Source organism: Pan troglodytes, chromosome 21 (genome assembly GCF_028858775.2).
Source record: "Pan troglodytes isolate AG18354 chromosome 21, NHGRI_mPanTro3-v2.0_pri, whole genome shotgun sequence".
NCBI lineage: Eukaryota > Metazoa > Chordata > Mammalia > Primates > Hominidae > Pan > Pan troglodytes.
Window position 1 is genome coordinate 56,791,304 of NC_072419.2, and position 23,952 is coordinate 56,815,255.

At 43.9% G+C, this 23,952-nt stretch overlaps 1 protein-coding gene across 2 annotated transcripts in view; it reads left to right on the forward strand.

Moving 5' to 3' along the window:
- Positions 1–7,947: 7,947 nt before the first annotated feature.
- PTPN1 (protein tyrosine phosphatase non-receptor type 1) overlaps positions 7,948–23,952 on the forward strand; it is a 74,983-nt gene continuing 58,978 nt past the window's right edge. Inside the window, exons 1-2 of one of the 2 annotated variants that reach the window (XM_016938131.4) lie at positions 8,386–8,583; positions 23,753–23,923. Coding sequence is in view for 1 of the 2 variants with exons in the window: in XM_525354.9 (XP_525354.2) it covers positions 8,521–8,583 (63 nt within the window). In the remaining variant the exon portion in view is untranslated. Of the gene's footprint in view, positions 8,584–23,752; positions 23,924–23,952 lie in introns of both variants that reach the window. The other variant, XM_525354.9, reaches the window with a different exon arrangement.

A 23,952-nucleotide genomic window follows, 5' to 3' on the forward strand; every position in this document is an offset into this window, starting at 1 on the left:
CGCAAGCCTCAGCCCTGCAAACTAGTGTGGAGGATGTTGTAGGGGCCTCTGGAAACCCTCCCCAGACTCCTCCTTTGCTGAAAGCATGGGGCTGGGACCGGTTTCCATCTTTGGATCCAACTTCCCTCCTTGAACTTTCCCGCACATCTCTGACCCTCCTTTCTCAGAACACATGTGATTCCCCTAGCTCCCCCTGAATGCCTCCTCCTCCCCCACCGGGGAAGTTGCTCTTACCAGACAGGCCGCGTGGGATTATGTTTACGCATTTATTTTTGTTTCTTTTTAATGACTTGCTGTAAAGCTTAAAATGTCTTCCGGGTGGTAGAGAGGCAGGGGAGTCGCCCATTAAAAATGAAGCCCAGCAAAAATGAAGCCCAGTAGAGACGTGAGTGGGAGATTCTGGGCTGCTAACCTTCCCGTGAGTTCTGAAATAGTGCAGAACTCATATATTTAATATAGTTTCAGAACTAGAAGCAGCAAATAGAGCTGAACTGGGTTCAAATCCTGACTCCACCATTTCTCATCTGTGTGACTGTGGGCAAGTTGCTTAACCTCTCTGTGCCACGGTTCAAACGGAGATCACAATAGTACAGGCTCCAGAGTGGTGGTGTTAATGAATGATTATCGTTATTATTATCCTCATTGTTATTACTATTGTTTTTAGAGCTCATGGGAGTCCTTGGAGAGACTGTATAGCTTCATGGCTGAGAATATAGATGCTGAAATCAGGCTGCATCTGGGATTAAATCAGGGATTTAAATCCCACTTGACTACCTACTGGCTGTATGACCTTGGTTAAATAACTGGCCTCTCTGAGCCTCAGTTTCCTCAATTGACAAATTCTCCCCTGGGCAGAGGGATTGGATTAGAGATGGCACGTGAGCTTCAATTGGATCAATGAGACTCAAGGCCAGGACTCAGGGTCCACCAGGGAAAAGAAGCTCTTCCCACTGGAGCTGCTGAGCTGATAGGCTGTGAGCCTGGGGCTGCTGGGGCCATCCTGGTTCCCTCTAGAGGACAGCCTGCTAGCACAGAGTGAAGCTAGCACAGGGGAAGAAAGATAAAAGAGCTGGGGAGAGACAGAGTCACAATGACGTTTGAGGCCCTGGATCTGGCGGTGCCTGAAGCAAGGAAGCCTCCTTTGGACTTCCCAATTTCATGAGCCAGTAAATTCCCCGTTTTGCGAAAGCCACTTTTCAGTTGGGTTTTTCTCACTGGAAAGTATCCAGGCTGACACCAGGGTTTCCATTTAGCAACTTGACCCAGGCCTGCAAGCTAGTGAGTAGCAGCCTCAGGGGTTAGAAGCTCCTAGCTCTGTACCACGGTGCTCTGTCATCCAGCACGCAAGCCAGCATTCTGTACTGGGTGTTCATTGCTTTCACCTCTTTAGCCTCTCCGAGCAGCTATTTTCTCATCTCTCAAATGTGGATAAACAGCAGGCTTGCAGGGCTGTTGGGAAACACAAAATTCAAAGTAATGCTTTTAGGCCAGGCATGGTGGCTCACGCCTATAATCCCAGCACTTTGGGAGGCTGAGGCGGGCAGATCACTTGAGGTCAGGAGTTTGAGACCAGCCTGGCCAACATGGTGAAACTCCATCTCTACTAAAAATACAAAATAAATTAGCCAAGCGTGGTGGCAAGTGCCTGTAATCCCAGCTCCTTGGGAGGCTGAGGTAGGAGAATCACTTGAATGTGGGAGGCAGAGGTTGCAGTGAGCCGAGATTGTACCAGTGCACTCCAGCCTGGGGCAACAAAGTGAGACTCTGTCTCAAAAAAAAAAAAAAAAGGTAACACTATTAGTTAGCATGGTTTATGGCTGAAGGTTGGAGTTCTGTGCACCCAGTTTCTAGTGCCTTGGGCCTTGGCTTTGCCCCATTACTTATTCCATTGCAGGGATGTCTCTGGCTGTCCCTAAGTCAGCCAACCAGTCAAAGTGCCCAAACTCTCTTAGGCGAGCATGGGTGAATCTTGTGGGGGGAAGAGCCATCTTCCTTCCTGGCTATGTGTACCCAGTGGTGAGTGGAGGAAGCTAGATGACCTTGAGGATTCTTGAACTCTGAGTCTATGATGTACAAAGAAGCCCTGTTATGTTCATTTCCAGAACCTTCTAAAACTGATAGGCTCTTCTGGGAATGATCTGTAGTGCAGGGAAACAGCAATGAACCAAATCGACTTAGTCTCTTTCTTTAAGAAGTTTACATTTACTGGCAGATACAGATGATAAACACATAAAAATATACAACATCATATCACATGGTAACACTAGGGAAAAAATAAGTCATTAAATGCCTGCTAAGTGCCAAGAAGAAAAAGGAATAGAGTGATAGAGCACTGTTTATTAGAAGTGGTCAGAAGGGGGCTCTCTGAGGAAGTGACATGTCATTAGAGACCCAGTAGGGCTCATTCAGGATCACAAGCTCTTAAAACTGTGCTATCTCCCAGGAAGAAGATCAGGACCAATTTTTCCAGGAAACTTGCTGACCTCACTAAGTCAGGAGTCAGTGATCTGTTGGAGGCTTGGTAAACAGCCATCCTTCTCCACTGACGACTCTTAGGACATTTAAAAAAGTTTAATGGGTCATTGATTTGTAGTGCTGATTTCCTCCATTAGCTAAATCCACGAAGGAAAGGCTGGAGAAGCCGCGTGAGACCATTCCTCAGGCATGCCTGCCAGGAAAAGGTTTTAGCCATCATGTCACATGATCATTTGTCTATTTCTAACCAGTCATCACTAAAGATTCCCAATCACCACCATCACATCTCTGGAGGATCCCAGGGCATGGCTGCTTCTAGGCCAGGCCTTGGCAGGGAAGTGCCAGAGCTTTGCAGATCAACACCAAGCCTCAGAGAGTCGGAGTAGACCTTGAGTTCCTCCTCTCAACCAAATATCAAGGAAACAGACAAGAAGTCGAGGTCCCTGCCCTCCTAGAACATGACATTGAGGGGCAGGAGAAAGAAACAAGCCAGCAAATAAATAAGACACAGATGAGTGCTAGGAGCCACCAGAAGCTAGAACAGGAAAGGGAGGATCCTCCCCTAGAGAGTGACTGGGGACTATTTTAGGGAAGGTGGTCAGGGGAGACCTGTTTGGGGAGGTAACGTTTGACCTGAGACCTGAAAGCTGAGAAGATCTGCAAGAAGCGTGATCCAGGCAGAAGGAACAGCTGGTGCAAAGATGCTGGGTTGGGAGCCAGCCCCGTATATTTGGAGATAGACCTGAGACTGCAGGGAAGTAAGCGAGGGGACACAGTGACGGGCCAGGTCACGTGGGCCTTGTGGGCCAGGGTTAGACATGATTTGGGTTTTCTTCTAAGTAGGATGGGAAACTGTTGGAGGATTTTGCATAGGAGGGTTTCATGACCCAAATATTAAAAGCTATGTACACAATGAATGGAAGGGCAAATTAGCTGGTACCTGAAATTAGGGGTTTCATTCAGGATCAATATTTGTGGCAAGGTTTCACTCTCTGCCACTGTAGTAGATTGAGTGGAGGCCTCCAAAAAGATATGTCCAAGTCCCCATACCTGTAAATGTGACCTATTTGGAAAAAGGGTCTTTGCACATGTAATAAATTTAAGAATCTTGAGGTGGGATTGCCAAATCGTTCTGGATAGGATGAGCCCTGAATCCAAAGAGAGGCATCCTTGTAGGAATAGGGCAGAGGGAAATGGGGCAGGCAGAACAGGAGATACAGAGAAGAAAGTCTGCCAAGACAGAGGCAGGGATCAGAGTGAGGCAGCCACAAGCTAAGTAATGACTGGAGCTACCAGAAGCTGGAGAATGCAAAGGAGGACCCTCCCCTGGAGCCTTCAGAGGGAGCACGGCACTGTCAACACCTTGATTTTGGACTTTGGGCCTCAAGAACTGTGAGAGAATAAATTTCTGTTATTAGAAGCCACCAAATTTGTGGTAATTTGTTACAGCAGCCACTGGAAACAAGTACAGCCTCTAAACAGCCCAAACTTGGACCCTGCTTGAGGCTGCCTCCAACTCCCCTCTCCCCCACCAAGACCCTGTGTATAGCTTCGGCCCCATTCAAAGGCTACTCCAGGCTGGGTGCGGTGGCTCATACCTGTAATCCCAGCACTTCGGGAGGCCGAGGCGTGCGGATCACCTGAGGTCAGGAGTTCGAGACCAGCCTGGCCAACATGGCAAAACCCCATCTCTACTAAAAGTACAAAAATCAGCCGGGCGTGGTGGCGCACACCTGTAACCTCAGCTACTAGGAAGGCTGAGGCAGGAGAATCGCTTGAATCCGGGAGGTGGAAGTTGCAGTGAGCCAAGATCGCGCCATTGCACTCCAGCATGGGTGACAGAACAAGACTCTATCTCAAACAAAACAAAACAAAACAAAACAGGCTACTCCAGTCACTGGGCAGCACCCCCTGCAGGCGTGACGGCCACTTGGGCTTGGGATGGGCATTTATTTACTTACTTAGCTTGACATACAGGGACAGGAATGAACCAGCCCTGTTTTTGTTCCAGGATGCTCTCAGGGTTGTGAGTTCCAGACAAACTAGAACCCAAAAAGTATAAGGGTTTAAGGGCGGGAGGAGCACAGGAGTCTGGACAGTCACTTAAAGGAACTAAGACTTCAATTAGGTAGCTTCCAAGTGTGGCAGCTCCCACAGTTTTCACTGGAATGGGCATTTTTGTTAATTTTTCCCCTATGGAATGCTCACTTTCTAAAGACACTGCTGATCAAGCTAATTGCATGTATTCAATAACATTTCATTTATCTCCTTTATTTGCTATTATTTAAAGATATGTAGTAATGACAGTTAATATTTATTGAGCCACTCAGTATACTAAGAGCATGATATGTACTCATCCAATCTTCACATCAGCCCTATGAGGTGGGCACTTTTATTATCTCTGTTTTACAAAGGAGAACAGAGATTAATGAAAATTTGCCCAAGTTTGCACCACTAGTATTTATTCAGCTGGAACCTGGACCCACGAAGCCTGGCTCCAAAGCAGGCTCTGGAAACCAGGCTAGAATGCAGGTTTCCATACCAATGTGCAATGCTACTCTGGACAAGTAATTTTGTCTCTCTGTGCTTCAGTTTCCTCATCCTTTTTTTTTTTTTTAAGACAGAGTCTTGCTCTGTCACCCAGGCCCGAGTGCAGTGGTGTGATCTTGGCTCACTGCAACCTCCGCCTCCCAGGTTCAAGCAATTCTCCTGTCTCAGCCTCCCGAGTAGCTGGGTCTACAATCACAAGCCACCATGGCTGGCTAATTTTTTTGTATTTTTAGTAGAGATGGGGTTTCACCATATTGATCAGGCTGGTGTTGAACTCCTGACCTCAGGCGATCACCCGCCTTAGCCTCCCAAAGTGCTGGGATTACAGGCATGAGTCACCGCACCCGGTCCCCCCCTCATCTAATTTTTTATTTTTATTTTAATTTAATTTATTGTATTTATTTATTTATTTTTTGAGATGGCGTCTTTCTCCTGTCGCACAGGCTGGAGTGCAGTGGTTCGATCTCGGCTCACTGCAACCTCCACTTCCCAGGTTCAAGCCATTCTCCTTCCTCAGCCTCCCAATTAGCTGGGATTACGGGTGTGCACCACCACACCCATCTATTTTCTGTATTTTTAGTAGAGACAGGCTTTCACCATGTTGGCCAGGCTGGTCTTGAACTCCTGACCTTAGGTGATCCACCTGCCTCAGCCTCCCAAAGTGCTAGGATTACAGGTGTGAGCCACTAGGCCTGGCCTATTTTTATTTATTTATTTTTTTTGAGACAGTGTCTCACTCTATCGTCCAGTCTGGAGTGCAGTGACATGATCATGGCTCACTGCAGCCTCAATCTCCCAGGCTCAAGTGATTCTCCCATCTCAGCCTCCTGAGTACCTGGGACTACAGGTGCATGCCACCACAGCCGGCTAATTTTTTTTTTTTTTTTTTTTTTGAGACAGGATCTTGTTCTGTTGCCCAGGCTGGAGTGCAGTGGTGCAATCTCAGCTTACCGCAGCCTCTGCCTCCCAGGTTGAAGTGATTCTTGTGCCTCAGCCTCCCGAGTAGCTGGGATTACAGGCATGCACCACCACACCCGGCTAATTTTTGTATTTTTAGTAGAGATGAGGTTTCACCATGCTTGTCAGGCTGGTCTCGAATTCCTGACTTCAAGTGATGCACCCACCACGGCCTCCCAAAGTGGTGGGATTACAGGCGTGAGCCACCACAGCCAGTCAGTTTTCTCGTCTATAAAATGGGAATAATAGCACCTGTATTGGAGGGTTGTTGTGGAGATTGAATGGGAATGTGTACTTAGAATTCCAGGCATAGTGCCTGCCACAAGCACTCAAGGAATGAGCTGGAATTCAGCTGATAATACCAGGCAGTGGCTCTGGGCAACACGGAATGAAGACAATTCTCTCTTCCAGGTTTTCAAACCTCCTGGAATTCACAACGTCCACATGACATGCCAGGCCCAGAGGGGGATGGTTTAAACTGGAGCCTGCAGGAAGGCAACCTGACCAACCTGCTCATGGTGCTTTAAGGATCATAGGTACGAGAATCAGCTGGAGTTGTTGGTGAAAATGCAGATTCCTGGTCTCATCCCTAGACCAAAGATATCTGAATCATTTGGCGATGGGTCCAGGAACCTGCATTATTCAACACACTTCCCAGGTGACCGTAAATGTCAAAAGACAAAATTACAACAAATTTAAACATCTTAATTGGCTTCATTCATGATTCTAGAATTGGGCAAGACTTCATTCCACAAAATAGCACAAGTGTCCCAGTGAGCTGAGCAGAGGAGGTTGGTTTTATAGACAGAAAAGGGCTGAAAAAAGCAGAAACAAAGAACAAAAAGCAGATTGGTCATTTCAAAGTTACTTTCCTTGTAAGGCAGGAACAGGGAAACAGAACAAGAGAGAAATAACTGATTGGTTCGCATCGGGTTACTTCAGGTTACTTTTTGTTGTAAGGATTAAAGCAAAGGGAACTTCATTATGTTGATTAAAACGGTCTGCTTGGGAAATCAGGGTGTGTATCTCTCTTCTGATTTTGTGAAAGGTTATCAGTCTGATGATGTAGAACTTTAGCATGAGTGACTCCATTTTGATTTTTAGTCTAGTCTGTTGAGACCCTAATGCCAGAACTTTTTTTGTTTGTTTGTTTCGCTCTTGTTGCCCAGGCTGGAGTGCAGTGGAGCTATCTCGGCTCACTGCAACCTCTGCCTCCAGGGTTCAAGTGATTCTCCTGCCTCAGCCTCCCAAGTAGCTGGGATTACAGGCATGCGCCACCACGCCCGGCTAATTTTTTTTTTTTTTTTAGCAGAAACCGGGTTTCACCATGTTGGTCAGGCTGGTCTCGGACTCTTGACCTCAGGTGATCCACCTGCGTCGGCCTCCCAAAGTGCTGGGATTTCAGGTGTGAGCCACCACACCCAGCCCTTTTTTTTTCAAGACAGGGTCTCTCTCTGCCACCCAAGGTGGAGTGCAGTGGCGCCAAAACAGCTCACTGCAGCTTCCACCTCCTGGGCTCAGGTGATCTTCCTGCCTCAGCCTCCCCAGCAGCTGGGCCCCACCACACCGGCTAATTTTTTAACTTTTAGTAGTGACGAGGTCTGATTCTGCTACCCAGGCTGGTCTGGAACTCCTGGCCTCAAGACATCCGCCTGCCTCTGCCTCCCAAAGTGCTGGGATTACAGATGTAAGCCACTGCGCCTGGGCTCCTATGATTTTTATTTAACATAATGCACCATGGAATTTGTGCTCTGCTTAGTTCAGTCTGAGCAGGAGTTCCTTGATACTTCGGGAAACACTGAAAATCATTCCATCCCCATCCATTCATTCCTGCAGCACCCAAGTGGAAATTCTGCGTTTCAGTCAGGGACACTACCCTTAGAGAGCAGTGGGCTTCCCCAGCAGCGTAGTGAAACATGATACTCCTGAGTTTCATGAAAAAAGGGCAGACATCTGGCCAGAGCTGGGAGGCAGGAAATAGAGCACGGTGCCCTCCTCCCATACTCCAGCTTGGATTACTGAGGCCGGGGCCCAGGCCCTGCAGGAAAGGAGGAGCATGACTACTTTAAGGCCACTCACTCAGTGACTCAACGGGCCGGGTCGGGGCTGGAACTCAATGCCCTCCCGGGCCTGGAGAGCCCACGCGCCGTGGGCGGGGCTCCCGGGGTCGCCTAGGCAACAGGCGCGCGCCGCGCCCGAGCCCAGAGCCCCGGAGCGGAGGAGGGAACGCGCGCTATTAGATATCTCGCGGTGCTGGGGCCACTTCCCCTAGCACCGCCCCCGGCTCCTCCCCGCGGAAGTGCTTGTCGAAATTCTCGATCGCTGATTGGTCCTTCTGCTTCAGGGGCGGAGCCCCTGGCAGGCGCGGTGCGTAGTTCCGGCTGCCGGTTGACATGAAGAAGCAGCGGCGGCTAGGGCGGCGGTAGCTGCAGGGGTCGGGGCTTGCAGCGGGCCTCGGGGCTAAGAGCGCGACGCGGCCTAGAGTGGCAGACGGCGCAGTGGGCCGAGAAGGAGGCGCAGCAGCCGCCCTGGCCCGTCATGGAGATGGAAAAGGAGTTCGAGCAGATCGACAAGTCCGGGAGCTGGGCGGCCATTTACCAGGTGCGGGAGCGCCCCGGAGCGTGGCGGGCCCTTCGCTTAGGCCGCTTGAACATCCCCTCAGACCTCCACGCCCCAGACTCCCTCTAGGTCTTGCCCTCTGCCTCGCTCCTACTGCTTGAGGATTCGATGGGACAGCGACGCACTGCTCCCCCCCCTTTGTCCCCGGGGCGGGCGTGTTTCTCGCCGCAGCCTCGGAGCCCCCTTCGATCCCCCACCTCCCTTCTGTTCTCCAGCCCGGGTGATCTCTCAAGCCGGGGGACCGCCGGTCTGTGCTCTCAACGCGAATCCCTCGCACCCCGACCCCGCCCCCTGCTTGTCCACTCTTTGTCCCCTGGGGTGATTTAGCACCCCCACTATTTCCTTTTCTGGAATGGACCACCTCCGACTCTCTTCCTTTGTCTCCCTGGGGGAAAAGGTTACTCCCCCCGTCCCTCCTTCACATTTCCTTTCCCCTAGTCTCAGTGTGCGTCGAGTCCCAGGGATGACAGTCCCCTTCCCCCTTTCTGTTCATTCATTTATTGGATAGGAGTTGGCAAGCTTATTCTGTGCTAGGCACCGCTTAGGCATTGGAGGTGGTGTTTGCTAATCAGGACAGGCAAGATCCTAGCCTTAGTGGAGCCTAGAGTCGAATAGGGCAATCAAACACAAAAGCAAATAATTTCAGATAGTGACAGGTGCTGTGAAGAGAACGACTTCCTAACGGGGTACAGGGTGACTGCATAGAAGGCCGGCTGTCTTAGAGAAGGGGATCAGGGAAGGCCTGTCAAAGGAGGAGACATTTGCTTTGTGAGCTGAACCAAGAGGAGCAGAAAGCCGTGAGAATATGGGGCTAAAGAACCTTCTAGCCAGGAGGCCTGCGGTACCCACTCCATTGGGGCCATGATATTATCCTTTCAGGCAGGGACTCAGGAAGGTTAACGTTTTAACCCTCTCTAAAATAGCATCTTTCCTCAATGAGCAGCTTAGTCTTTGGTCGTGGCAGAGATGACCTTGTCTTAGGAGTCATCTCCTTGTGTGTTAAAAAGTTAGGAAAGTCGGGTTTCTCATATATCTATAAAACAAGTAGTTAAAGAGCTCTTCCTTTCACAAGCAGCTGAATAAAATACATACTCCCAATTAAATGTCATTGCGGGGGTTGTTAAGATTAACTAAAACCACACTTGCACAGTATCTTAAATAAGCGATATACAGAATAGAGAGATTTTGTTACTTGTGTAAAGGGAGACGGCAGATGATTCTGTTTTCAGCTTATAGGCTCAAAAGGCAAATTGTGAGATCCATCAGCTGTAGTATTAAAATCTATTTTGAGCTCCGCTTAGAAAGGAAAAAAGGTTTAAGCAGTTCTTTGGTATGCCTGACTAACAAAAGCCTTTTTTTTTGGCAGCCTTGATTTTCATGTGGATTTACATCAAGCTTATTTGACAGGATTCTTTTTATTTGGACTGTAGTGTGTATATTAGTTTCTGCTAGACTAATATTTCTAACCACTGTAATCTATATACTAATAAGTATGATTGATCAGTATATAAAATTTGTATGCCATATCTGGTCTCTGAATTAGCTGAATGAATTCCATAAGGGACTTTGAGACTGTGTAGACAGATTTTCTGCATCAGTTTAATGCAGTAGAGTCTAAAGTGGCTTTAAATGAAAATTGTTGGTCTGAAGTGTTGGAGTTGATTATGATACACCCCATCACAGTGGAAGCATTGTGGAGAGAAGTCTTTTCCACTGAAATTGACTGAGTTGACAACAAGAAATACGTATTGTAACTTAGTTCTTAGTTGAATTTTATTTCTTACAATTTTAAGCCAGAGTGGGTTGACCTGTCACCCAAGCATGGTTAAAATTGTATTCAGCATGCAACTAGCATGGAGTGTGTCAGTCTTCAATTCATTTCCCTCATTGTGCTTAAGTTTTTCTGCCACAATTAAACCCCACAAGTTAGTGAAGGTGTTGAGATTTTCACTGCTTCTTAATGGATTGCCACATTCCCTGAGGTAGTTTCTTTTGGTCTTAGAGAATTGTCAGGGCCAGCTTTTCTCACCTCCACTGTATGGATATTTTTCTTTTCTAAGATCTTGAAATCAGAAGCTTTTCTCCTAAGTGTAAAAGTAGCTCTTTGTCATACAACTGTAGCGTTTTCTGAAACAGAGTTCAGATGATCTTGAGTCTAAAGTGGCTAACTTTCCAAGGTGTGTATCGCTTTACCAAAACCATTATTTTTCAAGGATTCAAAGAAATGTGTTTACAATTGATAGAAAATGGAAGTTTAAAAAAATTAATATTTTATAGCATGTTGAAATGAGGGCAGCCTTATACAGAGTCATACTTTGAGCTTGCCTAGCCTATTGTGATCAGAGAATAATGTAATTTTTGCTTACAACTTGGTAAGCAGGTCAGTTATTCTAACTTATTTTCTGATTAGAACAAAAAGATGTAAAAGCTTGAAAACTATTGGGAAAAGAACAAAGAGTGAAGAGGACTTTTGAGTGCTGAGGAATGTGGCAGCTTGGAAAACAAACTTTTCAGGCAGAGATTCTTTGCTAGGTCAGTTTGATAAAGTGAGCATAACCGTATTTTTAATCTTTAATGCTAATGAATAGCATAGATGCTAATAAGCATCTAGGTCTATAAAAAGTCAGCTTTGATAGTGTATATAGATGGCTTTAAACATTGTTTTCTAGCATTTAAACACTTTCAAATCATCTGGTTGCTTGATTGGGCCTAGCTGTCTAAGAGGAGAGAATGAGCCCAGATGAGGAAAAGAGATTGATTTTACTGAGCTAGAATGAGAGGAGAGAGGGTTGAGTGAATGAAAAGAATAGCTCATGTGCTCCCCTCCATCTGTAGTTTAAGAGGGGTTGGGTCCGGTGTTTTGCTTGTTTTCTCGTCTGTAAATTCTTTGATTCTCTGACACCACTCACTATATTTCATTGTGAATGATTTGATTGTTTCAGATAAAGGGGACTGCAATAATAGCTTGTGACATGAAGGCAAGATTTATTCATGTTAGAGGCAGGCTTTGTAAAATGGGCCACTCTTCCAATTGACATTTGTTTTTATAGCTGTTTTCATTATGAAATACAATCTAATGCCTGACTAGGTTAAAACCATGTTGTAACAATAGTTCACTAAAATTCCTTACTGATATACAGCTTATGTTGTTATATTCCAAAAAGATGAATATTAAAATTTGCCAATAATGTTTATTTAAATACTATTTTCTTCAGAGGAAAAAAAACTATTTTATGCAAAGGAGAAAGATCTATACACTATGACTCACTTCACTTAAAAAAAAAAAAAAGACTAACGGAAATGACATGGAGAGACTGGGAAGTTCTAGTCATCTTGAGTGACCCATTAGATCTAAATGTTCTTGTTTAGCCCTGGTTTGAGTGAACTAAATTTAGGTGTCTGATCAGTACTTTGGAAATGGTGTAAATGCCTTTGTAATTGTCTGGACTGATATTAGATTAACTGGGAGCACAAGTAGAAATAGTGAAGGAAAGAACTTTTTGCTATTGTTATTTGACATCACTGGCATATTTATAGGAATACTTTGGTGTTTTTGGAAGTAAGTAAACCAACCAGTGGTTCTAAAAAGTCAGCTGGGGGATAATGGTAATGCCGCTGTTTCTTAGCTGCAAGTTATCTGCCGTTACTTCTCCTCCATTTTGCATTTTATCTTGAATAGCTCCTCAAAACCTATTAAAATACCTGGTATTGAATAATGTAATTGAATGTGTACTGAATTTCACGGTGGAAATGAATAAGAAATTTCCTGTGGAGGTTTTTTGACTTAGCTACTGAAATAACAGCCTTTTGTTTTGTGATTCTTTCCCTTTTCTCTTTGTAAAAGAAAACTGTCTTGTGATCTTGTAGATTACAGAATCCTTTTGGCAATTTTTGTTCCTAGCACTGCTTTTTCTTTCTTTCTTTCTTTTAAATAGAGATGGGGTTTTGCTGTGTTGCCCAGGTTGGTCTTGAACTCCTGGCTTCAAGCGATCCTCCCACCTTGGCCTCCTGAAGTTGGGATTGCAGGCATGAGCAGGTACTTTTTCTGAGGCCTGCCTGAGCCTATATATATTTTGCACAATTTGGCATTCCTCCCTACAGTGTTTATGCTGATTTGTTTCTGGTAACAACTAATACTGGCAAATCGGCTGGGCATGTTACTTTATGCTGCCCATATTCAGGAAAATTGGAATTCTAGCTGGGTCATTGTTCCCAGATGATGTAGTTTGGCACCAGCCATTCCATGTTCACATTTTGAGTATCCAGGAGGGCTGGGGACTTTGGAGTAGTTGGTGATTCCCTCTGCCACATTTCACTGGTTGGTCACTATGGCATCCTTTCCACCACACTAGTAGTCTAGGTTCTCAGATGTTGCTTATGAGCCTGCAATGGTTTCTAGTTTCACACTGCAGAAATGAGTGAAGCCGGTTACCCGTTAATATGGTCCCATCATCACTAGAGTAATTCATTGTTCTAAAACCAGATCTGAGTCTGTCACTCCTCTGTGCAACTACTTCTGATTCTTTCATAACACTTGTAAAGTCCAAACTCCTCTTTAGCATGGCAGCCAGCTTCCAGTCCTTCCCTCCTATGTGGCTTCCATTCTAGCCAGACAAGAAAGGGCAGCGTTCTCCAAACTCATCCTCGCCCTTCATTCCTCTATACCATTGCTGAGCACTTTGTTGAGGATGCCTCTCCCGTTCAGTCTAGCTTGCATCTTCCAGCTCGAATGTGTGCTTCCTTGCACCAGAGTTTTGTTCCGTCACCTGTGTGTTTTCATACAAGCTGGCACATATCTCTTCTAAAGCCCTGCTGTCACTGTAGCTGTGTCTTTACAAACATCTTTTTTTTTTTAATTTTTATAAAGTCAAGGTCTCACTATATTGCCCAGGCTGGTCTCAAACTCTTGGGCTCAAGTGATCCTCCTGCCTTGGCCTCCCAAAGTGCTGGGATTATAGTTATGAGACACTGTGCCCAGCTGTAGCTGCTACTTTATATCCCAGGTCTATCTCCAATGGAGCCCAAGCTTCCTGAGGCCACCTGTTGTATCTTTCTCATTCATCTTGAAGTCCTCTGCTCCTGGCACAGAGTAGGTTAACCTAACAAGAGTTGGGATTGAATTGATGGTCAGTACTTTGCTAGCCTGATGGTATAAAGATGTACAAAACATGTTCCTGGCTCCCACTCTAGGGGGGCAATGATGGAAACGAATAGATTAGCCCACATTAGTACCAATAGCAGAGGTCACTCTGGGAGAAGGCCCCACCACGTTTTGAGTCATGGCCTAATGAGGTAATTTAGTATTGCCTGCTGCAGTGGCTTTGGAAGAAAGGCTGGCATTCTTAGCCAGTAGAAGCTGATACCACTGATTTGTTTCACAGAAGCTTTAAATATAACAATAAATTTGTGCTTGGCCTACGGTGAACTTTACAGGCAACTTGGAGGTAATATGTTTGTCTCTCTAAGAATTGTTGAATTCCTCTTCCCTCATCCCTCCTGACTGGTTCTCACAAGCCTTCTAGCGGGCCTTTGCATGTGGTTGGTTCATAAAATACTTTTTGATTTTGGGATATAAAATATAGTTCTCCATAAAATAACGACTGTTACCAAGTCTTTGATTTTTTTTTTTTCAAACTGTAAATGGTAATGACATTCTTTGGCCTTTGATCAGACCACCCTTAGGGGCAAGAGAGTAGTTTCATGTTTTGCTTTTTCTAGTGTCCCCTGTGTCTGGGTATAGTTGTAGTCTCAGCTGTCATACTAACAGTGCTGAGTGAGTCCCTTACTTTCTTTGGGTTTTGGTTTCTCCCTTGTAAAAATGATCCTGGACTAACTGATCATTAAGTTCAGGTCAAGTAATAAAAATCCTTAATGTACTCACAAACACAATTTAATGTTCCTAAATAATCCTTGTAAAAACTGCAGCGGTTACTCAGTTTTGTAAGGTGTGGTTGGGTACGATTAGGCTCAAAAGTTTATAGGAGCTTTGTGAGTATAGTTAACAACTCAAAAGAATGGGGTGTTTTTTCCCGAGGGGCATGAAATGTTTTTGATAAATAGAGTTCATTTGACTTGGTAATGTGGAAAATGAGTAGCCCTGACACTTACGCTATGCTTTTGCAGTTTTTCTCTCAAGTAGCAATTGGGTGGCTTTTCCTGTAAAAGATAGAGGAACTGATTCTTGAGAATTTACGAAAGCTTCAACCCTAACTAGGTACGCAAAGAATAGTTGCCCTTTATGTTGTAATTTTAGGAAGAAACCTACATCTGGTCTAAGTTTCATTTGAATAATATGATAGTTTACACATCTGCCATATTTGAGAAGAAAGTACCTAAGTCTCCAGCATTTTAGAAATAATGCTTTACTTTGTGTAGAAATGGTCTTTAGAGTTTAATAGCTGCTGCCCTCTCCTTTTTCAAAGCAGCTTGACATAATCATGAGTATCTTGCTGACAGCTTGTAAATTTTGATTGTATGAAAACTGAAAATAAGACCATTTCACACGGAAGATTCCCTCCTGCCCTGAAACAGCCAAAGAAAACTGTAGCCATCAAATCTATTGATCTCTGGGCTTTGGTACAAGTCACACTACAAATAAAATAATACCAAGTACTTATAAATGATTTTCAGTCCTTTTAAAGTTTATTTTTTTAATAATTTTTTTTTGAGATGGGGTCTTGCTGTGTCGTCCAGGCTGGAGTGCAGTGGCACAATCTTGGCTCACTGCAACCTCCACCTCCTGGGCTCAAGTGATCCTCCCACCTCAGGCTCCCAAGTAGCTGAGACTACAGGCATGTGCCATCACGCCCAGCTAATTTTTGTATTTTTTTGGAGTAGAGATGGGATTTTGCTGTGTTGCCCAGGCTGGTCTTGAACTCCTGGGCTTAAGCCATCTGTCTGCCTCAGGCTCCCAAGGTGTTGGGATTACAGGTGTGAGCCACTGTGCCCGGCCCAGTCCTTTTTTTAAGAGAAAAACGTATGACATCGTTCGATTTACTGAGTGCTTATGGTTTTACTAAGGCAGTAAGGTTTTATGGATACCCTATGGTAATTAGATAGAATTAGTGCTCTGAAGTCAGCTCTGTAATATGGACTCAGAGTAAACATGGCAAAGGGACACTTAAGGTCTGCATTTTCTCTGGGAAATAAACGTATTCTTTACTACTCTGAATCTAGTGCTGGGAAATTCTAAATCCTTCTTGAGGATTAACCACTTGAAGTAAAGTTTTGGATCCCAAGTAGGCTTGTGTCCCTGTCTCCTTCTCTTTACTTTTCAGATGTTTCTTCCTAGAGACTGAGGTATGTTTTACTTTTACAGATGAAGAAGGAAGCCTCGGCTGTGTTTGTGGCTTTTGTGGGTGAGCAACATCACTTGCAAAGATAAGATGAGCATAGCAAAACTAGGTTTTCAAAATAATTTTTAAAAATTTCTTAGTGATTAGAAAAGGAAAACTCTTCCCTTGTCTCTGTTAAGAAACGTTTTTCGACTTTTTTCCTTTCTTAATGGATCTTTTATTGGCACTTCTCTTCCTTTTGCAGAATCTTACTTAAAAGTCACTACGTTAAATTACAGCAAACAGCTTAGCTAATTTTTATCCAGATGGGCCCCGGTTACAGGATAGTACACTATTGCGAATTTCTTACAGGAAAGTGAACATCAAGTAATTATTCCAAATAGAGTTCTCTTAAGAACGTGGGTTACTTAAAAATGTCTAAGGATGAAGTCACTTCTGAATATAACTTCACTCAAGAGAACAAATAAGCAAACTGCATTTAGCATAACATGGTAAATTAGCTTTAACTCTCCTTGATGTTTGAACATTTGTCGCTGTTAACTACTGTTTCACTTTTCAAATAGTCAGGGCTTAGTTTGCTTCTGTAAGGATAAAGGGAAAATACGCCTTCACTGAGTCATAAATATTTTTGTGGCTAACTTTTGCACAGAGAAAAGAGGCCTCTAAGAAGGTACCCAGTGAATTTTTTTTTCGGGGGCAGGGAGAGAATATATCATTTTTTGGTTTGTTGTTGTTGTTGTCATTGTTTTGCTTTGTTGTTTCTACTCTGAACTGAACTGTATCTTGACAGCACTTTTGAATTAAGGGCATTACTATTATTGTTCTCTACTACCTGGACGCCACCTCCCTGTTGCCATAGTGTTAAGGATCATCCTCCGAGGTGGGGTGAGGCAGAATGGGGCCAAGATCAGAAAGTTACATTAAGCTTCATCAGGTTTATACAAGCATAAAACCAAATTTTTGGAGCAGTCCCCAGCATACAACCTGGTTTAGCCACACCTAAAGGTTGCTCTTGAATATTCCTTGAGAATCCACATCCCTAGAATGCTGGGTTTCAATGGGCCCTTTATGTGCCTATCATGGTGTCATTTCTGAGCATTTCTAAATATTCCTTCATGTCTTACTGACAGTTTTTCTTGAATAAATCTTAGGAATATTAGTGCCATTATCAGTATTTTGTTTGGTCTGTTCACACCACAAATAACTACCCAGGTCTGCTACTTGCCCCTGTTTCTCTACCTGCTAATGAAAATGCTTTTGAAAGTTTGAGTAACAGTATTGGAGTGTGCACAGTGGTATTGGTAGGTTCTGTACTCATCCTTAACCACTTGTTTTCATCCTTTGTGAGCTTGAAGTTTCTCCAAAAAATTTATCACAAAACTTACCAGACATAGTTAATACACTCAGAGAGAGAATCACTGAAAAAGTAGATGTAGTTTAACAAACCCAGTGCCTTTTTTTTTACCCATGAATACATATTTGTCAACTAAGCCTCATTTTGCAACTTGTTCCACTACTCGAATGGTAACAAACTTTTGGTTTCCCAATAGACTTGGAAGATGTTGCTTTTGAAAGTAGGAAATAGATGGCTTTAGAAGATGGAAGAATATTTTGGTTTGAAGTGGGAGCGTGGTATGTCCTTAGCTGTCTGTGAAATGCAGCTGAAGATGGGTGTGGGCCTTCATCTGCATTTCCCATCTTCAGTTTGAGGAGGTAGTTACCCTTCTAACCACTTAAGAACTGCATGGTACATGCTGTTTTATTTACAGGGCAAAACTGTGCTCCCGTAGTTTCCCTGGTGCTTGCCTTCACATTAATACAGTGTCATCGTTTGGCAGTGTTTATGTGCCAGGGTCCATGTTAGAAGGAGGAAAGGTATAGCGAAGTGAAAGGGTGCAGTTGGCCTCCCACCTTTAGTTTTGTAAGTGCCTTTAAAGTTTGATTTTTGTAGGTTGATCATAAGGAAGTGATAAGTATGTTAGGTTATTTGTGGTTTGAGCTAATTTTAGTCTCTTTTTACAGCTTGCTTTGTATCCTTTGCCATTAAAACATGCTTTCTAGAAAGACAACTTTTGAATGTAGGACACAGTCTATATTCTATACTTGGCTACATTTCAAAAAATATTTTCTCAGTACTTTGGAAGTTGGACAGTTGGAAGCATAGTGACAGTATTTAAAAATCTTTGATTCCGGCCGGGCATGGTGGCTCACGCCTGTAATCCCAGCACTTTGGGAGGCCGAGGTGGGTGGATCACTTGAGGTCCGGAGTTCAGGACCAGCCAGACCAACATGGTGAAACCCTGTCTCTACTAAAAATACAAAATTAGCCGAGCGTGGTGGTACATGCCTGTAATCCCAGCTACTCAGGAGGCTGAGGCAGGAGAATCGCTTGAACCTGGGAGGCGGAGGTTGCAGTGAGCCGAGATCATACCATTGCACTACAGCCTGGGCGACAAGAGTGAAACTCTGTCTCAAAAAAAAAAAATTCAGTGATTTCTTTGCTTTGTGACACTTCTACTTTTCCAGCAAGTAAATTATATTCTTTCATACAAGTATGAAATTCTTGTTCCAAGCTAGTGGTTAAAAAGGCACAGTTGATATTAGAGGATTTGTAAAAGATTATGACCACGCCTGCAATGTACTGAAGCAAGGCTTTGCTGGGCTGTATATAGGAAACCTTCCCCAGCCTGTGCCCTTGCTTGATAGAACATTTTGCTCCTAAGGGTAGGTGCCTGTATCTGTCTCCAGTACTGGTTAGTTTCACACAGAACAGTTGTGTTTCAGAGCTTTAGTCTCAAGCTGCCCTGCTCCCCTGAAGCAGCCACCCTGAGCATGTGCACTCACAGGAGGGGACATGTGAGGTCATGGAAGAAGAAGACTCAGGAAGAAGAAGACTTGGGTTTGGGTTCTGACTCTGCCTTTGACTGTTGTGGGATTTTGAGGAGTTGCATACAGGATCTGTAAAATGTAGTCATTAGACTAGACTAGACAGCCATATAGCATTACCTAGATGTAACTTTCTACAAAGACATGGTCACAGGAGAAGACCAGAGGGTGGGGTGATCTTTCTGGAAAAACTGGGGCTTCATGCCTTACTCATGCTAGATATGGTAGCATTATATGACTGTGCCTGATCCCCCTAATCTAAAAGTGGGACAGAACTTTAAAATTTCATATTAACTCAAATTAAAACTTGAAAAAAACCCATTATTTCCTTAAAAATAATAAAATGCCCTGTGGGGGCATAAGTCACATTATATTTTAAAATTCCTGAATGCCACATGGATGAATGTAGTTCCTTTTGAAATTCTTCTTTTGTCTAAAGAGGAATGTTGGATTTTGTAATTGGACTAAAAAATCTTCCATGTGAGAGAGAAACAGTCTGCTGCATGTTCTACCCTTGTTCAGGATAAAACCCACTAATAGCTAACATTTATTGAATTCTGTGTTGTGCCTCAGGCACTGTGCAAAGTCCTTTACATGCAGTGCTGTTTATTATATACTGTCAATTGGTCTATAACAGCAGGAAATGTTTCAGGAGGACAATGAGGTCCCAGACCCTCAGTCTTCTCCTGTGTCCTGGATTCAGCTTCACAATAGCACTATGGCAGTGTGGCCACTGCTTCAGCTTCCACATACATGGCTGTGAAGAGAGACAGGGGATTGTGCTAAGCCTCCGCGATTTATTAGGACATAGGAGGAGAGAGTTTGTAGTTTTTGACCTTTGCCTAGTTTTCTAACCTCTTTCCTAGATGTCACAAATTGGCCACCCACAGTCATATTTTGCTTGCTTCACGCAATGCTTTTTAAAAAAGAGAAGAGTTTAATTTGTGCCATTGTTTATAAATGAATCAGGAGAAATGACATGCAACTCTGGATTCTGGCCTCTCTTGAAAAATCTGAAAATCACACCGTCTGAGCTTACACTGGCAGTGGTCTGCTGGACTGAGGGACACAACTCCTTTCGGATGTACATGTGTGTGTTGCAGAGTTTACCACAGTCCCACAGTGGGTCACACTGTCCTTGTCGGTGTACACTACCTAGCACTTGAGTTTGCAACCCCTACCCCAAGCTGAGTTTTCTCGTCAAGCTTGATGTTAATGTTATGTGATGCTTGGCCTTGTAGGTATTTGGTATATTATCGTTAGATAAAATTGAAGCAAAGGGCTAAAGGGTTGGTGGCCTGAAGGAGTGCCCTTGACAGTAAAGTCTAGGATAAAATCATTGGCCAGGTACTCCTTCCCTTCCCGCCCTTCCTCTTTTCTCTTTATCCTCAGCCTCCTTCTGCTATTTTGAGGAAGTTAGAAGCCACCACCATTTTTTCCCACCTCAGGCAACTGAGTGTGGCTGTATTTCTGTCCCATGTTCAGTTATTTCCAGGAACTATTTTTGATGACCAACTTGAAGTTACATTGGGTGGGCCTAATGGGAGCTGATAAAAGAATGAGTTGACCAAATATGCTTGCACTGAGACGGCTACGAAGTAAGGTTTTTAATGACTTGCTTTGTGACTTGGTCAGGAGTGATACCATTTGTCATGTGTCCAACTTCATGACTAAATGGTTGCTCTACCTTATCCTCATAGCTATAATAAAATAAAATAAATACATACATTGCAGGGAGGAATGTATCTTGTTAAAGGTCTCTCCCTTTTAGCAACAAAAGTACATATTATGTTGTAGAACATGCTTTTTCTTTGATCCTTCTTGAACACCTATTACTCTATAGAGGTATGTTGTGTATGGCAAATTAGAACAAGCAATAGATAAGGATGATTCTTTACCATTATAACCCAGTCAAGGTCTTTGTCCTAAGTTTTGTACCTTTCTCCAGAGGGAAAGGTATTTGTATTTATTTATTTATTTTTGAGGCAGAGTTTTGCTCTTGTTGCCCAGGCTGGGGTGCAATGGCATGATCTCAGCTCACTGTAACATCCGCCTCCCGAGTTCAAGTGATTCTCCTGCCTCAGCCTCCCGAGTAGCTGGGATTACAGGTGCCTGCCACGATGCCCGGCTAATTTTTTTTTTTTTTTTTTGTATTTTTAGTAGAGATGGGGTTTCATCATGTTGGCCAGGCTGGTCTTGAACTCCTGACCTCAGGTGATCCATCCGCCTCGGCCTCCCAAAGTGTTGGGATTACAGGCATCAGCCACTGCCTCCGGCCAGGTATTTGTATTTTTAATCTCTATGCCTTACCGTCTCAGATCAGGAGGATTTGGTGATTTATTGAATGTGGGGGAAGGGGAAGAAGAGGAAACGGGAGGAATGTTCCAGATTAGGGAAATAGCTAGATGGAAGATGCAGCCCCTCACCAAGGTGGGGACACAGGAAAAGGAACGTGTGCAAAGAAGATGGTGATCTGGTTGTGACCATGTTGTTAGAGGACGTCCAGGGAAGCATCTGGTAGGTGGTGGGGTGTTTAAATATAGAACATTCGGAGAATGCTCCGAAGCTTCAGAGAACCCTTCCCAAAAGGACAAAACCAGCTCAGTGTTTTAGCACTCCGGGATCATATGGCATGACAGCATGGCTGCTTTATACTTTTTTGTGTATGTGAAATTAAAACCAACCACTCAGGACCAATTTCTCTGAAGCTTTTTGTCAATCTTTCATTTGCTTATCTAGTCTAGATTGTAAGCTCCTTGCAGCCAGTGTCTGTTGATTCAGTCATTCAAAAAATAATACATGAACAGCTACTAGGTACCAGGCTCTGTGCTGGGCAGTTGGGATGTGTGGTGAGGAAGACAAACTTGGTCCCTGCCCTTAGGAAGTTCAGTAGTCCAGCAGACAAAGTGGCTGAATAAAGATAATCTCAGTTCACAGTGATAAGAGCTCTTACAGGCCTAGGCTCCAGGTGCTGTGGGGATGCTCAGGAAAAGGTATCTAATTGGGATTGGGAGCAGGCAAAACAAATAAAGGATAGTGTATAAAGGTAATATCTAGTTGAAGTTCTGAAGGGCAAGGAGGAGTGAGCCTGTATATTCTCTGAGTCTCTCCCTAATCTGGGATTGACTTCTTGTCCGTCTCTGTTCATAGTAAGTGTCACCTAGGCTTGAAAGGGTGAGATCATATTTCACTTCCTTCCTCTTTCTCCGCTACCCCCTCACACAATGCATATGCATTATTCTCTTATTGTATATATTTTTCCTCTCTTCCTTTTTATGTTTCCTCTGCCATTACTTTTAACCTCGACTGCCATATGGCCTCTAAACGCTTCCAGAAGGGTAGCCTAGTGGAGGTTATTCCATCATGGCCTTGAGCTCATGTGACCAGATAGTGAAGGCATCTGTGTAGGTGTCTTCTCCAGGAGGGTGATATTTGTTTCATTGTAAATTTTGTAGCCCTAGAACACCAACAACAGTGCACAGTAATTAGTAGGCAGGCAGTACAGGATTCATTGAAGTGAAGTGATAACTTTTATCCAAGTATGTATGCAGATAATCTTTGATTTGTACAAAAAAATTATATTTTAATATGTAAAGATTTTTTAAAAGAATCTTCAAGTTTTAGCCTTCCCACTAGGAATATATTGAAAACATGTGCCTAGTTCACTGACTTGCAGCCGCCACTATGAGAATAAAGGTCTCATTTAGTTGTTGTGAATTTTAAGGGATATTTTCAATGATGTTGGCTGGTTTATCCCATTATGTGGTCTTTTTTTTTTTTTTGAGGTGGAGTCTCGCTCTGTCGCCCAGGCTGGAGTGCAGTGGCGCAATCTCGACTCACTGCAACCTCCGCCTCCTGGGTTCAAGCGATTCTGCTGTCTCAGCCTCCTAAGTAGCTGGGATTACAGGCGCCTGCCACTACGCCCAGCTAATTTTTGGTATTTTTGGTAGAGAAGGGTTTCACCATGTTGGTCAGGCTGGTCTCGAACTCCTGACCTCATGATCCACTCACTTCAGCCTCCCAAAGTGCTGGGATTACAGGCGTGAGCCACCATGCCCAGCCTATGTGCTCTTATTAGCAATTCTCAGTACACAGATAGCTTTGAGTGATTCTTTCAAGTCAAGTACCTTATTAAAAAACTCAAGTGTACTGATAATTATCTTACTTTTAAATGGCTAAGTGATAAGACTGAATTTTTAGGCACTGTAACACTTCAGATATGATTACAGATTCTGATATTTTTATGGTTATTTATATTTATTTATTTTTGAGATGGAGTTTTGCTCTTGCTGCCTAGGCTGGAGTGCAATGGCACGATCTCGGCTCACTGCAACCTCCGCCTCCCAGGTTCAAGCGATTCTCCTGCCTCAGCCTCCTGAGTAGCTGGGATTACAGGCACCCACCACTACACCCGGCTAATTTTTGTTATTTTTAATAGAGACAAGGTTTCACCATGTTGGCCAGGGTGGTCTCGCACTTCTGACCTCTGGCGATCCGCCCGCCTCGGCCTCCCAAAGTGCTGGGATTACAGGCATGAGCCACCGCACCTGGCCTGGTTACTTAAATTTAAATACAAAAATTATGTTGATTAATTCTGAATGATTTCCTGATTGCTCCCCGTTTACCATTCACACATTTATTAAATTCTTCCCTTGCCATATAGAAGCAGTCTCTCTGCCATATATGCCACATAGATAGCAGAACTAGCTGTCTGCAAACCACTGAAATTGTGAAAACATCTCCCCTTTTTTCCTGTTTCTAATTCTAGCTATGAGGATTATATACAGAAGTAGTCCTGGATTTGATTTTTTTTTTTGATGATTGTTTTTTGATAGTTGTTGACTACAAATCATTTAAACGTCTGAAAGGGGAAAGGGGAAAGGTTTTCCTTAAAAATGGATGACAAAGGAGAATAAAAAGGTATTTTGACTATTTTTTTGAATGATGAGATTTTTTTTTTCTCTTTCTAGTTTTCTTTTGGAGTCATTTATGTGTCACTGAGTGGATACCATGGAACATGTGGCAGAAGTAGATATATGGGGTAAAAGAACCATAGTTCATAAGCTCCTTGACAGAGTCACTGAAGTGTAGCCGTTACATGGCCACTGTCGCAGGGGGAGGCAGCAGTTTTGAAGAAGGGAGTGAGTAATAATGAGTGATAAAAAGGCAT